The sequence below is a fragment of the Saccoglossus kowalevskii genome, chromosome 5 (genome assembly GCF_978046115.1).
Source record: "Saccoglossus kowalevskii chromosome 5, keSacKowa6.1, whole genome shotgun sequence".
Lineage (NCBI taxonomy): Eukaryota > Metazoa > Hemichordata > Enteropneusta > Harrimaniidae > Saccoglossus > Saccoglossus kowalevskii.
This window is the reverse complement of record NC_140645.1, coordinates 37,313,393-37,330,120: the sequence shown is the minus strand read 5'-3', so window position 1 is coordinate 37,330,120 and position 16,728 is coordinate 37,313,393. Positions and strand designations below refer to the sequence as shown.

General features: G+C 34.2%; 2 protein-coding genes across 2 annotated transcripts in view; one reads left to right on the top strand and one right to left on the bottom strand.

Moving 5' to 3' along the window:
- LOC102804733 (uncharacterized) overlaps nucleotides 1–5,189 on the top strand; it is an 84,111-nt gene extending 78,922 nt beyond the window's left edge. Inside the window, exons 18-20 of the mRNA XM_085498986.1 lie at nucleotides 585–723; nucleotides 3,408–3,540; nucleotides 4,113–5,189. Coding sequence (XP_085355112.1) covers nucleotides 585–723; nucleotides 3,408–3,540; nucleotides 4,113–4,224 — 384 coding nt within the window. The 3' untranslated portion in view covers nucleotides 4,225–5,189. The remainder of the gene's footprint in view (nucleotides 1–584; nucleotides 724–3,407; nucleotides 3,541–4,112) is intronic.
- A 706-nt stretch (nucleotides 5,190–5,895) lies between these two features.
- Nucleotides 5,896–16,631, bottom strand: LOC100376962 (eukaryotic translation initiation factor 3 subunit F-like). The gene is made up of 8 exons (XM_002733184.4): nucleotides 16,499–16,631; nucleotides 15,565–15,635; nucleotides 14,731–14,810; nucleotides 12,897–13,034; nucleotides 11,838–11,929; nucleotides 7,662–7,804; nucleotides 7,086–7,199; nucleotides 5,896–6,456 (listed from the first exon to the last, which is right to left on the bottom strand). Exons 1-8 carry the CDS (start codon nucleotides 16,614–16,616, stop codon nucleotides 6,358–6,360), a joined length of 855 nt encoding a protein of 284 aa, XP_002733230.1. The 5' UTR covers nucleotides 16,617–16,631; the 3' UTR covers nucleotides 5,896–6,357.
- Between the last annotated feature and the right edge of the window lie 97 nt (nucleotides 16,632–16,728).

The window sequence follows — 16,728 nt, the reverse complement described above, 5'->3', positions numbered from 1 at the left end:
TACACTGGACTGACATGGAGTGTCTATATTATGGACCAGTACTACACTGGACTGACATGGAGTGTCTATATTATGGACCAGTACTACACTGGACTGACATGGAGTGTCTATATTATGGACCAGTACTACACTGGACTGACATGGAGTGTCTATATTATGGACCAGTACTACACTGGACTGACATGGCGTGACTCTATTATGGACCAGTACTACACTGGACTGACATGGAGTGTCTATATTATGGACCAGTACTACACTGGACTGACATGGAGTGTCTATATTATGGACCAGTACTACACTGGATTGACATGGAGTGACTCTAATATGGACCAGTACTACACTGGACTGACATGGAGTGACTCTATTATGGACCAGTACTATGAACTAATATTACTCTGGACTGACATTCATCTGTAAAAGAAGATGCCAGTATAATACAGTACATTTCTAATCACTGATAATTTTTCTGAATCAAACAACCTCTTAAATAAAAACTAACATAAATTTATATGACATTATCTGTAATATTTTTGCATATAAAGTGTTTTGAAGCATCCATAATACGACTTTTAATTACTTTGCAGGCACCAGAGTGTCTTTTGCCGCATGTTATAGAGATGAAAGTAGACATTGCAAATATGACATCTTTCATTGTATCACAAGAACAACTCAAGAAAGCTATAACCGGAATGAGTTCTAATAATATGATAGAAGATATTGCGAGTAAGTTATATTACATCTTAGTAACGTATTATCACACGCCTACATATTCACAAAAATTCAGTACATGGTTTAGAATAGAAACATCCTGGGTATTGACTGTACTGACCATGTATGAACCAATGTTCTGTAGAAAACGCTTGTTCAATATATGATATTAATAATAGTTTTCTAGACTAAAATTTACATATATAATACGAGAGGCATGTTATAAAATATTACTACCCTAATATGGGTGTGTGCACTCTTGTGCAAGGAGAACAGTATCTTCCTTAACGTATGGCAACTGTTTTCCTGTGCTCCAATGCAATGCCCACTTTCACCCAGTACTGTAAAAACTGTATTAGAAGCCGCAGCTTCTATTAAAATGGTATAATTGCAACAGAGGGAATGCGGCTTCTATTAGAGCATCTACACATATGAGAAATGGTGAATTTTTGGTTCTCAATTGTTCAAAAGGATGCAGCTTCTACCGGGGGTAATACAGATTTTATGGTAATATATATATTACCGGTACTGCCTTCTTCATGCCTGTGGACACAAATACTCATATTTGAACTATACTATTTTTGTTACATTAAATGTGATATACATGATGTCTGCAGTTAACATACTCCACACAAACTTTGGTAATGATCTCTTTGCTAGAACAATTGTTGTGATCTACAACTTAATATTGTCGCTATGCTGGATGTGTCTAACAATGGATTGTCTTTCATGCTGTGTGCTGCCTGGGGTTTCATCATGCTTGACTGCAATAACTCCACAGGCCACCCAAAAATACACAGGGCTAGAACCCTGTCCTGCATGCACAATTAAAGTCCAAGATTGGTCAGTCAGCTATGTAACAAAGCAAAGTGAATTCAGACCAATTTTAACACATAGCCAGGGTAATGAACCAATGCATTGCCTGATATTAAAAGTTCAGTATCTTTTTTTTTAAATGTTTTTTTTGTGCCAGGCGACAGTTCCAGACATTGAGTATCACTGTTGTCTCTCCTGACTTGACTTGTATGTGTAAATTGCAAGTGCTAGTGCTGACACATAGTGCATTTTTGCCACAGAAGTCATATTCATGTTGTGGGACTACATGACAGGGCTGTCTGGCTATCTTTCTATCAAATTGCCATTTTAATGTGCTATCCTGGCGTCAGCCAGGCTGGTAGAAAAAAAAAACGTTCAGTAACTAACTTCTTAGAACATACATTGTAAATATAAGCATAAATTATTATCTTTATACTTGATAAAAAAAAACACTTTACAATACACCTGCACTATAATACCCAAAGTATTGATTGATACCGGATAGACAAACATAACCTACATGTACCTTAAGGTAGAAGCCCACTCATAAATTAAAAAAAAACAGAATTTATTCATTTTGCAATAAATTGTACTCCAAGGCAATATAAGGATATTGACGTAAAAAAAGTTTGGGGTCACCTTTTTTCAAGAAATTGATGATTGTATTTTAGTGGAAAGTTGCCATTTTACACTATTATAACACTTTTACCACAGGTTCCTATGGCAGAGATATTATGCAATATCTCAAAATCTAGCCTGGTGACATAGACTGAAAAAATTATATATTGTTAATGATTGAGTATTTTTTGCTGTTCTGAATTATTTAAAAAGTGTGTCAAAAAATGCAATTTTTCTTTAACATTGTGTTCTATGGAATTGTTCTAAAAATAGCAATTTTCAAGAAATATTAGGACACGTTTCTCAAAAAGCATAACTGTAACAAACAAAATAATGCTATTTCATTGTACCATGAAACATTACCTTCATGATTGTACATACTAAACTAATGAACATTGTCATGCGATTTGTGATCAATTTTGTCAAAAATTATGACTAGGCTTCTACCTCAAGTGCTAATAACACACACACACACTTCATTGCTCAATCCCTTACTGAACTAGACACATTGCTAAAATATCACACTGTCAATGATAACAGTGCCAACACTTTATCAACAATAATATAATAATGAAGTAAAGGCAGTCAGACCTGCTTAACTATGCTATATTTTTGACACCAAATTATTTCAATCCAAAAGATACATGCATTAAACCTGCTACATCCAATGCCCATTACTATTAACACAGCCTGCAATCCAGAAATACATGTCATTGATGGATTCTGCACAGAATATCTCTATCAAATGACTACATACACACACATCAATAGTTCAATGAGAAGACACTTAAAATTCTAGACAAACTTGGCACAGTCATACAAAGTTCTGAAGATGTTTGATATTTCTGCTATTTACAGGCCACTGTTTCTTCATTCAAACTTAATAATGTCCTTATTCTGGCCTTTATGAGCACAGCATTCTTGAATCTCGCTTTAGACTCTCATGAAATTCTATTTCTTCTGTAATTTTAATGATGTAATCTAGCAAAATCAGTTCACATCTGTACAATAGCTAGCTTTTGTATTGTCAATGATTTCCTGTTATCTTGGCATCAATCAGTCAAAAGTGTGTACTGTATATCACTCTTGCTATAATTTAAGCCAAATTATTGTCTCTGCATCTCCTTCCATGAAGCACTGTTTTTTATGTGGTTGCCACACTCAATTACACACTGATTATTCCCTCCTTATTTTCCAACTTGCCGAATAAACTTGCGCTCTAAATTATATAACAAGCATTGCATTATTGATTTGTTTATCTGTAGCACTGACTGAAAAGATAAAAATACATGATAGAGAACATAAGAGACGTGTATTACCAATATTAAAACAAAGATTGTCTGAAACTACACCAGCCAAGGAAAGATTATCAAAAATCAAGAAGCTGGAGTCAGTTTGGTAAGAAAAGATTGTTTACAGTCAGTTTCTAATCAAACAAATGTACAAAATGTTGTAGCAGGCATTGGATGGCACAATGCTCAACAAGCTTAGTTCCTTTAATGACAGGCTGTCAATTTATAGCCAAAGAGTCATATTCATTATGCTTGTGATTTACAGCAAAGTCAGAGCATTCCATTATGAACTTTCAATACTATTTCTGAATAATCTGTGATATTTTAAAATATTTTTCACCATTAAGTTTTGTTTGGAGCAAGGATTTTTTTTTGGTGAGAAATAATTGAGACTCTGATTGATAGTAAAATTGTCTGCACATAAAATACCAGAGTGTGTGACTTTAAGAGGTCAGAAAGTACCAGGATGTGTGACCTCAAGAGGTCAGAAAATACCAGGATTTGTGACCTCAAGTGGTCAGAAAATACCAGGATTTGTGACTTTTAGAGGTCAGAAAGTACCAGGATGTGTGACTTTTAGAGATAAGAAAGTACCAGGATGTGGACCTTAAGAGGTCATGTCCAATCAGACTATCATTATTTGTTTGTAATTAGATTTGATATGTGTGTTGTACATAGGTGGGATCAACCAGCTCAGAACCTTGTCACTTGGATGCGTGTAGATGACATGACAATGGATGAAGTAAAGAACACCTGGAGAGTGGAAACCACAAAACTTATACAGAGTTAGATATATTACCACGACTGATGACTCCATAACTATTACATAAGCCAGATGACCATCTTATATCTGATTATGAAATAAGCTGATATAGACATGTATGATGTATTTGCTAAATATGAATGAAATAAGTCTTGTAATGTAGTATGGTCGAAAAGCATGTTTTTTCACGCATAAAATGGGGGAGTTGTCACCTGCGCATGCGTCAGATGGCCATAGCGTGTGATTGTTCACAAACACCTGTCTACCCATGAGCATTTGCGTTTTTAACGTATGTTGGTATTGTCGCTTGGGACTCAATTCCCACAAGTGTGTAGGTGACGACCCTCCCACTTCAATTACTCACCATACAATACAAATTTATTCAGAATTGGTTTACCTGGAATGTAATTTGCATATCAAATTTGATTGCATATCAGATACAAGCGTTCCCATTGACATTAAGCATATATATATTGTGCATGAAGCAATACATATCTATGACAATTCAATTTGTGATAGGATGAAAAACCATCTTGTTTTTTGGTCATATTTCTTTATCTTAGGTATAATTAACATTTCCACCAATTACAACAGGAACTATGTCATTAATGATTGCTATTATCAGTTCACTCACTGATTTTTCATTTATCCATTTATTTGCTAGTTATGCAGGGAACCCAGTTTTTAATATAAATAGAGAATACATGTATATGTGGTGGTGAATTGTCTTGATACAATGTCATCTTTGAGATTGAAACAATGGATGGATGATAGAGGTACTCTCTTGACCAATGCGTCATGTTTTTAAATATCACTTGTATTGAATATTGAGTGGGCAATGTTTAGATTGTATAAAAACAAAGCATTTATGTTACATTATTAAGCACTGTAAATATTGTATAGAACTTCACCCGTTTCCATGCTTATTAAAAAATTTTCATGGTCTTGAATGTCATTTGAAATATATATAGTAATAAAATTCTTTAACTCTTGATGCATTTTATTTAGTTACATCATAATGAAATCAGTTGTATTGTGGCGACAGAATTTTATCCCAATTGATTTGCATAGTCGTTAAAAAAATAATACGAGAATTTTGTGCGGTGATCCCTTAACCCTTTGATCAACGTTTAACGGGTCAGGGTGTCAAGCGAGCGTTATAATCTATTAGCAAGTTATTAGGGCAGCTGTCCTACTTAAACAAATTTGTGCTCGGACTGGTTTTGCTTTTCACAGCTGCTGGCAGGCTCAATGCAGTACGTATTTCAGTAGTATATATTTTTTCATCTATAAAAATGCAGGTGTTTGAATTGTATATATCGGTAGTTCACTTCTACATACAATAAGACATTGTCCAAAATTGGTATAACAGTTCTACTTTGTAGTTGCATCACTGCGACTTTAAGATAAGTGCCTCAACTTCCCAAACAACGCATCATGTCTATCGATGACCTTTTTCATGCTTTTGTTGATTGTCCCAAAGGACCTCTCATTCAATTTTATGAGCCAAGATAATAGGGGAAATATTTAATTTCACTGTTCTATAAAGTGCTACTTACAAGTATGCCATAGTTATTTTAGTACTAAAACATTCAACTTGGTTATATTTCACTCATTGTTTCAAGGTTTGCATTTAGCACATGTTTCATTCAGAGAAAGATTGTGCTAAAGAACAACTTGTAAAATGTGAAAAACAAATCTTGATCAATAATACTTTATTTTGAAGCCAATTTATGTATATGTATGCTTATGACTTTTCGATACATTTAAATTATACATGATAGTAGTCACATGTTGACAACCGTTTTTGAAAATCTTTCATACAATGATTTTTCTGAATTGGTTGCGCCAAATCACTCGTTCAATGTGAAATCTTGCATAATGTGTGAAAGGTGTATACCGAAAAAATCAAATGCTTTTTTTTTTAATAGTTCAAAGTCAGAATGACAATCTCTCAGAAGGGAATATGGTGTTAAGATGCATCAATTATGTATAAGCACATGATTAAACTCTGAAATACTTTCACTTTTGTCAAATACCATGCAAAGTTTTTGAACTATGACCTTTGTTTCTTTTGTTTTTATACAATCAATTTCACACATAACACAGAGTCTCGCAGTGAATGGAAAATGGTTTATTGATCAACGACTTCTGATATATTTATTTCTCCAAGCCACGAGTATCCAACATATTGATCTTCTCACTCAGTGCTAACTGTGTACTCACAAGATTGGATAAATATACAACCATCAAGAGATCCTGAAAAAAAAAAAATTTAGTCACGAAAATGATAATAGCCAACATTTTTGCATTCTTCTCGGGGAAAATATTGAATTATGCTTGTGGGATTTTTAATTTGTCAATATCTTATAGAACATAAAAAGCAAATATTTTCTTTTTAATTATTGAAATTATTAAACCAAATTATTGAATTAATACTGTAAAATACTTTATTTTAGCTGGAATTAATTTTCGCCGATTTTTGATGAGTTGAATGTGAAATATAGGAAAAAAGGTATATTCGCTGGATTTTATTTTCACTAAATCATTCTATCAGCGAAAATAAAGTATTCTACAGTACTTCATTCAAATCAAAATTTTCTTGCATATTTTAATTTGCCAAAAAATTTATGGTTATTTTCTGAAACTATGCTTAATTATGAATTGTATGCTAATTTTTGTCAGTTGACATTACTAACGTTGGCGTCATTCTCATCTGATGCGCAAATTTTGTTATTCGGTCTAAAAGCTGTCATATTGCTACAATCAAAATTAGTTGTCCCTTGTGCACGCAAATACACAAAAATTGACCAAATCAGTCAAAGTTGTGAATGATATATGCTTATATAGTACTACACCCAGACATGATACAGGTAAATGATACTTACTTTCATATTATTGTTGAGCATTTCTTCAAATTGCTCAGCTTCTATCTGTGGTACAGTATTCAATAAATCCATTAAATATCGTCCAATTATATTATCAGCTGCCATCTTACCACCCTATAATAAACATTTACATATCACTTGTATGTATCATATAGAATCGCTACTCCTGTAATTATTTAATAACTGTATATGGTAAACATGAAGGAAGATCATTTTCACCACTAAGATTTTTGTAGAACATTTTCTAAAATTTTTTCAGCAATTTCAGATGCAATGGTTGTAATTTCCCTTTGCTATAGGGACTGATCAAAATTACACAGATTTTGTGAAATGCTGACTTGCAGGGTTCTCCCCAGAGCATTTTAGAGTAAGAGTTCCCAACTGTTAAATTTTGGATAAAAAATAAAACCAATTTAGCATAACAATGCAATAAAAGTCATTAACATATTCTATTGTTATGCAAAATGGTTGACACTGTATGCAATTTTTCTGGGGAGAACACTGACTTGACTTCTGAAAATTCAATTTCCATAAAATTGAACCAAAACATTAGCAGATTGAAGTGACGAGACTCACCAAGACATCATCAACATAGTTGATGACAATTGTCAGTAGTTCTCGAAGTTTACCAGCATTTTTACCAACATGTTCCAAGTCTGTCACTATATCTATCGTTCTTTTATTCGGCAGTGCATTCTTGCCTTCTATAAACATATCAACTGTAAAAAAAAGTGATTTATTTATTACTCTTTAATCAGGAAAAATATTATGTAGATTGACACTTGGGTCACTGCTGGTATGAATCGCATCTACCAATTTATCTATGCATATCGCTTGGAGCTTTTGTCTGACGAGAACCAATCAAAAAGTGCCTAGAAAACAGTATGAAACTTCTGATAGGTTGGATAGCTGATAGCAGTGATTGGAGTGCCCATCTATTTCAGATTTTAATCCTTATCCTGCCAGCACTATGTACGGTACTACTTTTACCTGAATTTACCATGTAAGAGTTAATCAGTGCATACTCTTGTAATCCTATTCTAATTACCTATGCATACAACCTACCGTACTTGACTAAGCGCCCAAACCCCACTTTTGGGGCATTGCTATTTTCAAACTCGCATTTGGCTAAGCGCCCAAAATGCTGCAAATTTGACACTTTGACAATAATCTGTTAACAACGGTGAAAGGCGAAAAATATTTTATTCTATATTCAGTTTACCAATCAAAAATTGCTAATTAATGAATCTTTTAACTTTGACTGCTTTCCCACAGACCCTAATGATTTTATACCATAAATAACATTGTAAAATCAAAGAAAGCTTAGAAAGAACTCCCATGTGCTGAGAGTATTGGAGACACATTAAATATAATTCGAAATTACTTAGCTGAAAACTAATTATGCAAATCAGAAAATTAATATGACCAGATTTGAGTGTAAAACTAATGAGGTCTGCGCAATGTAACAGAAAATCTATGTCTCCAAGTTTAATTGAAATGTGATTAGAACCAAAAAATTATGAATTATTATGCTTATTAGGGAATTAATATGAACAGATTTTTACCCCAAACTAATTAGGTTTGTACATTGTCCTAGAGCATCTTTGTACTAAGTTTCATTGAAATGGAATAATTACTACCGTGAAAACTCCAAAATTTCGACCCCTCTAAAAATTCGTGCGCCTATTTATTTGCCGGGTTTCGGTGTTTTATTTACTTCCAAATTTTCGACTCCACCAAAAATTGCCGACTCATTCTTATTCGAAAATTGCGACCAGTTTTAGTTTTCCCCCAAACGAAAAAAACAACGATGTGAGCGTTCAAACGGGACCTTCCTCGAAGGCATGAATCCGGGTTTCTGATTGACTGAGAGATTTTTATTTTATTGGTAACGAAAATATATTCTAAATAAACGAAGTTTCAAATAAAAACAAACACAAAAATCTCGGCATGCTGCGTTTCTGAATTGTTGATTATTACTGTACTCAGTAGTGATTATAATAATGTACACAAAATAAATTTGTTGAATGGTTATGAAATACAAATAAAAGTCAACTTAGTTTCATCGTAAGTGAATGATTCCGGTCTCGTATAAACGTTTGATGCTGTAGGATATCCGCCATGTTCTCTTAGGTCAAATAGGTCAAATCGCTAATTAACCAATCAAAAAGCTGGATGATGCCAACGTGTTCAAATTACCATAGCTTATTTAAATATGTTAATGTTGTTGAACGCAATGCGGAAGAGATTGATGTTGTAGTACGATATTTTGGCTTGGATTTTGATGCGAAAACGGCATGATTTTTTTTAAATAAAAAAATTAGTTGTTTTTAAAAAATAAACTGGTCATCTGAAGAATAATTTAACATTGTTCACAGTGATAACAGCTCATTCTTGAAAGGAAGCTTACCCGCTCACGCTAGTCACGATAAAAATCATACACGTGTACTCTTGAATAGACAGACGTCAATGACTACGGTAAAACTTACTCTATTTTAGCCGGCAGGATTGATTGAAATGTCCGAAAAATGACGCCAAAATACACCTTAAAAGTCCCATTTTATTTTCTTAAATCCCATTTTATTTTTTAATCCGAGGGCGAATTTACGGCAGAATTTGGTCCCTCAAATAAGGGACACGTGAGCTTTGATTCTAACCGGATACATTGCACCGGGTCGGGGAGATAGTTTGCTAAACTTCCATGTATCTTTTGTCCAATGGGTACCTGTACTTCGAACATTCGCAAGTTTTCCTAGGTAGTGCGAGACAGCTTTGTCTTTTGACCTATTAGTTTTGTGCTGACCTCTTCTCCGCGTCTTGATGTTTTGTTTTGCTTGTCATAATACTCACTGATTGATGACTTTGTTTAGATTTTGAGTTACAACTCGGCCACGACCTTTGCTTTTACCGTGAAACATGAGGAAGTTTACGTCAATTGACGGACATTGCATTTTTTAAAAACTAATGAAGCACACTGTCTATCATCCCCATTTTTTCATTTGCTGATTTCTATTCTGAAAAATTCGACCGTCCGAAAATGCACCTTAATTTTGACTCTAAAAACACGTCACATTTCTAACACAAATTATTTAAAACCGGTCGAAATTTTGGAGTTTTTACGGTACTTTAGATATCAGTGTGAAAGCTTAAAATTGGTTAATTATGCAAATTAGGTAATTAATATGTACAGATTTTAACCCACAATTATTCAGGTCTGTCTATTGTCCTACAGCATCCACGTACATTCATTGATATGTGATGTATAGTACCTGAGATATCAGTGTGAAAGTTGGTTAATTATGCAAATTAGGTGATTAATATGCACAAATATTTACCGGAAACTAATTGGGTCTGCATAATTCTAGATTCATTGAAATGTGATGGTTAGTACTTTAGATATCAGTAGAAAAGCTGAAAATTAATTATGCAAATTAGGTAATTAATATGCACAATTATTTACCCTAAAACTAATCAGGTCTCTGCATAGTCCTAAAGGATCTATGTACCAAGTTTCATTGAAATGCGATGATTAGTACTTGAGATACCCGTGGAAAAGCTGAAAATTAACTAATTATGCAAATTAGGTGATTAATATGCACAAATATTTATCGAAAACAATCAATCTCTGCATAGTCCTTTGAGTATGTAAGTACCAAGTTTCATTGAAATGTAATGCTAACTACTTATATCAAATGCTGAAAATTAATTAATTATGCAAATTAGGTAATTAATATGTACTGATATTACCATAAAAACTATCAGGTCTGTGCAGTGTCGTATGACATCTATGTACCAAGTTTCATTGAAATGTGATGATTAGTACTTGAGATATCAGTGGAAAAACCGAAAATTGACTAATCATTATGCAAATTAGGTAATTAGTATCCACAGATTATTACCAAAAACTAATCAAAACCTAGCATTAGTTCAGAGCATCTATGTACCAAGTTTCATCAAAATCCAATGAGTGGTTGTTTAGATATCAGTGGAACAGTCATGGAACCACTAAAAAATAGCTAATTATCATGCAAATTAGGTAATTAATATGCACGGATTTTTACCAAAAATTAATCAAATCTGCGCATATGTTCAGAGCATCTATGTACCAAGTTTCATCAAAATCCAATGAGTGGTTCTTTAGATATCAGTGGAACAGTCATAGAACAGCTAAAAATTAGCTAATTATCATGCAAATTAGGTAATTAACGAGCATGGATTTTTACCAAAACCTAATCAAATCTGCGCATTGGCCCAGAGCATCTATGCACCAAGTTTCATCAAAAACCGATGTATGGTTCTTGAGATAGCAGTGGAACAGTCGGACACACATACACACATACACACACACATACACACATACAGACACACTAACTGCAAAGACTCCCATTTTGTGCTTCGCACATGGGAGTCAAAAATGTGCATAATTTGGATAAATGTGTAAAATTGTGGTGGAAATTCAATAACGATGCAACTCATTTCGCAACTTTAATTCACCAAAACAGAAGTACTATTCCCCTGAATCTGGTGCAAATTTTTCAAGTGGAGTGCCCCCCCCCCCCAAAAAGCAAGATTTTGTGAGCTGACTAACCTCGGATGAGTATTGTAAAAGGTCGGAGTTCTTTTAGTTTCCTTCATTTTAAAAGGTGATTGTGATAGCATATAGACTAATAACAAAAATGTCTATCTGAATAAAAGGATTTCTCATTGTAAGAAAATTAAGTTATGACTGTAGAAATAAAAATTTGTACATACTTGCAACTTTTTCTGGTTCATAAAATATTGTGTCTATGGGTACTGGAGTGAATATTGTGCCTTTCGTTTTTCCAGGAACTCCCATTGATTGGCTAGAAAGAAACATGACAAGAAATACACTGTTTAGGGTGACTGAAGGAGTATACATGACAGATACTGTAGAATACTTTATTTTCGCTTGGAATTTATTTTCGCTGAAGGGATGATTCTATGAAAATAAAATCCAGCGAATATACTTTTGGTCCTATATTTCACATTAAACTCATCAAAAATCAGTGAAAATAAATTCCATACAAAATGCCCAAACAGCCTTTTCAGCGGAAATTAATTTCAGCGAAAATAAAGTATTCCACAGTATTAACACTAGGGCACAGTAGCTCATCTAATGAATTAAAAGTTGACTCTCTGAAGAACTCTTTAGGACACTTCTAGCACCATGGCTCTCTCAATAAACAAGTGCTATTATGAACCACTTTATATTTTGATGCATACATCTGATGGGACCATACAGGATATGACAAGTTGTAACAAACGCCACTCTTCAATTTGGCATTTTTCTCAAATTTTTAGAGTTTGTGAAAAGTAGGAAAGACACTAACTTTCATGTCACTTCAAAAATCTGTAATCATCAAATTACAAATAATTGTCATGGTAACGGTTCACAATAGTTCACGGTATGTACACCGTCAAAGTACATCAAACTCTCCCAAAAAAATGTCCTGCAGTGTCTTGTTGACAATAATTGTAAGAACAATTAATAAAAATATTTGAAAATGAAAATAAAAAAGTTTTACTAATAGCCTACTGTGGAATACTTTATTTTCGCTGGAATTAATTTTCGCAGAAAAGGCTTTTTGGGCGTTTTGCTTGAAATTTATTTTCACTGATTTTTCATGAGTTTAATAGGAAATATAGGAAAAAAAGTATATTCGCTGGATTTTATTTTCACGGAATCATCCCTTCAGTGAAAATAGCGAAAATAAATTCCAAGCGAAAATAAAGTATTCCACAGTATTTTATTTTTTCCAACGTTACCATAGACAAATATATTGAGCTCACCTTTGCCATCCTTTGCAAGACAGTTTATCATCTTTCAACATAGTATCAACTGTTATATGTATTGGATTATTACATTCTCTGTTGTAGTATTCATGTATTAGTACAGAGTGTTCTGTAATTTCAGACCCAGTAGCATACCTACAGAGTTAATACATACAATATGATATTCACACTCCAACAGATACATGTAGATTAAAAGGACACTGTCTTCATAACTGTTACGTGCATTATTCATGTACATGTATTAGTACAGAGTATTCTATAATTTCAGACCCACAAAATTGATGGTTGTTCTGGACAACAACTTTTGTCGTGGGGAACCCGCATATAAAAACTGGTTGCCCGTTTGGACAACCATAAAAATAGGCCAATGGCCTGTTGCTCAACGTCAATGGGATAATAAACACATGTATGCCTAACACCAAAGCATTGGAAATAGTGGTTAGTTGGCATTCCATTTTTAACCAAAAATATTTGTCACAATTAGAGAATTAAAGATATGGCCACGGGATGAACAAATCCAGCAGATGTCAACCGGTTTTGAAGAAGAAGTAGAAAATAGAATTTTTGATCAAAAATGACCATTTTAAAATAGTCTGACCTGAAATCAGGTTGGGCCGTTTTTTTTCATTATTTTCGATTTCACAATGAAAACTGTGTGAAATGGGAAAACTATGATGCCTTGTGGCGTCACGATAACTTATTCAAGATGGCAACAAACACCGGGATTTCGCTGTAGTTTTCCCGCAGTTTTCGTCTTGAAATTTCGGATCATCGCCTTCAAAATAATTGATGAAATAGTTTCTGGACCCATTGACAGTTTTAAGGTAGAAACTTATGGCGAAAATAATGGAAAAAAAAACAACTGTTACGACCCGACCTGATTTCAGTTCGGTAAAATAGGGTAACTCGCAAAGAATGGAACTGTAGCTCCATGGTTTCACGTTAACATCACGACGAACAAAATAACCGACATCGAAACTAAGTGAGCTACAAAACTGCAGCTAGGTTCAACCACGGTTTCGTTCAACACAATGGCAACAGCAGACTGCAATCTCTGCGGTCGATCCACACAACCACAACTTTCGGAAAAGACTTCTGCCAGTCACTAAATTCCATGCAAACACGATTTCGTCTGTCCCAAGAGTTCCACAACATCCATAACCAGTTCAGTCTTTGGAAGGAATTTAACAGGAGAATCGACCTGCCCACACAGACGGAAACAATTTGACTGACCGACACAGGGACGCACAGACTTATTCATAAACAAAGTTATTCCAACACCATACTATAGATGGCGCTCTCACTATAGACCGCCACAGTAGAGTTTTGGGAGGCTAACTTGCATAATTTCTGGCAGCTCGACTTCTCATGAACAAATTTCCATCTACACTCATCAAGGCATCCACACACCAAAAATCAAGTCAAATGGTTCGGCGGTTTTTGAGAAGAAGTCTTGCACAGACAGACAGACAGATAGACAGACAGAAACCCATCCCATAGGCTCAGCAGACCTATGGTCCGTTGAGCCAAAAATAAATACAGAAAATATAGTAAAATGTTTTTAGAGAGGTTATCTCACAGGACAACCAGGTATATTTGTTAATTTTGAACTCTGATACCTACTGAGTAAATATATACAATACGCTATTCAAATTTCTATAGAAAGATTATACTATTCACAGTACAGAAAACAACAAAATATGTTTTTTTTTGTATTTTGGTCCAACATAGAATCATGTGTATAATTACGCACACCATTTTTGTTTGCTGGATTTGAAACAATTCTCTATCTCAAGTGTTGGTAAGGATGATACAGAATATTTGGCCTTACCATCCTACAATCATTTCAGCTGAGTTGACTCGTTTATGCAGATCATACATATTCTTGGCAAACTCCATATCAACTGCTACCTGTAATGAGAAGATATAGTGATGTGAAGAATTATCTTGAATGACTAAAACAAGACACTAAATATATACTATATTTTAAAAGCTATTGAACTTTAAGAATAGAGGCATTTGTAGTTGCCCATGGTGAGTATCTAATAAATTACTTTGCTACATCATTGCAATTTGAGTTGACCAAATTTTACATGTATGACTAATTTTCATAACACCTCCAGAAAAAAACTGCAAGAGGGAGCACTGCAATTCAGCGGCACCACCAAGTGGGGGAGATAGGGTTCTCCCTACCAGGGTGTGGAGTTTATGACAATTCTAAGTTAAAATGGAGCATGCTATGGCTCCCTTGGGGCCAAAATTACTATCAGACAGGTCACAGTTGAAGACTGTGGCCACATGTGATCCCTGGTCAATCAGAATTTGATGGTTGCCAGAGGATCTGCTTCCCAGGGTAAGGGGGCGCCATGACATGAGGGCGCTGTGCCCCTGTTCCCTTGTTTAATAAAATTCCGGCATTGTTAATGCCATAATTAGTCCTGCCAAAATACTTGTGCAATATTTTTTTTTAAAATTCCAATAATTTCATTGTTAATTTTGGATCAAATAGTCATTTCAAATTGCCTGCAGATCCTAATTTTGTTGAAAAGTATGCCGATTTATTTTACGCTTAGTTCAAAGGCTTAATTTATAACTGGACAGTTTACATCACAGTAAAACTTTACAGATTAGTCAAACATCAAAATGAAAACATGTCTGCACTTACCTCATCTTCAGATTCATTATGTGGCACAGAAAAACAATTTGTCACTTCAATATGGCCTAGGGTGTTTGTTCCTAACAGAAAAAATATAACATCCAAATATAAACGAATAAATTCAGAGATGATCATTTGACATCTATTGTTTATGAAGTCTATGGGAGGAACAATAGAGTTTCTGTGGCGATAAAAATCCTAATATCTGAAAATAACAAATTTAATGACACCAAATATCTCAGAAATGACTAAAATACCATCACAAAGACTAAAGACTGACACACGAAGAGCTATGGACCCTTAGCTAGCCCTGGATCCAAAGCATTGTTAGAGCGGGTGTTACTTATATTTGGGCATTGACTGCCGACACTGACAGAATACACTGAATGCAAATTGCATCAAATTTCAAGTGTGATTAAGATTTGAAGAGACAAATTGCGGTTCTGGTAGTTACTACATGTAGTTTGTGTATGATCAAGACAAAACGCATCAACCTGCTACACCATTTTGCGAGAGCAGGATTCATGGTGGTATATCTTCTGATTTTTAGGGAAATGTTTTGATGACAGTGATCCAGATAACATATTCAACTACGAACAAATATTCCAATTTTGCTTCCCATTTCATCACACTCTAGATAGACTATGGTGCAAAAGTGTTGAAATTGATTTGTGATAATAATATTGATTATTAATGCAAACAATTCAATATTACATACACGGTATATACGATATATAAAATGGAATAAAACAATTTCGAACGTTAGACATACAGCATGAGGAACAAATCACAAAACCATTATGTCAGACCTTCTCACATGGCCATATGCCAGATTATTATTGACACTTTCGTGAGATTATATTTTCTCAGCCAGACAATATCGGAAATTAAGTAAGAATAGCACTACATTCGTTAACTATAAGCACTGTCATCTATATCTTACCGAGAAGAGTCCCAATAACTCGTTTAGCGTCTTCATTTCGTCTTTCATATGAGTCAACTATACTCAACAAAACTACAGGATGCACATGGCAAGTCCGAAGTGAAGCAGTAAGCGCCATTTTGTTTTCGAAATCCGAGTAGTATGTGGCATTTGTAGCTTAGTTTTTCGATAGTTTTGTCATTAAAAATGCAAAATATAACAACTTTGGAATATTATTAATTATTTTAAAT

What these genes read in the sequence shown, in the direction of transcription:
- LOC100376962 (XM_002733184.4), bottom strand. Translation starts at nt 16,616, where the DNA reads ATGGCGCTTACTGCTTCACTTCGGACTTGCCATGTGCATCCTGTAGTT. An exon ending in TCTTGCAAAGGATGGCAAAG is followed by an intron (nt 11,930 to 12,896) that starts GTGAGCTCAATA and finishes GTTTCTTTCTAG; the next exon opens with CCAATCAATGGGAGTTCCTG. An exon ending in TGCTCAACAATAATATGAAA is followed by an intron (nt 6,457 to 7,085) that starts GTAAGTATCATT and finishes TTTTTTTTTCAG; the next exon opens with GATCTCTTGATGGTTGTATA.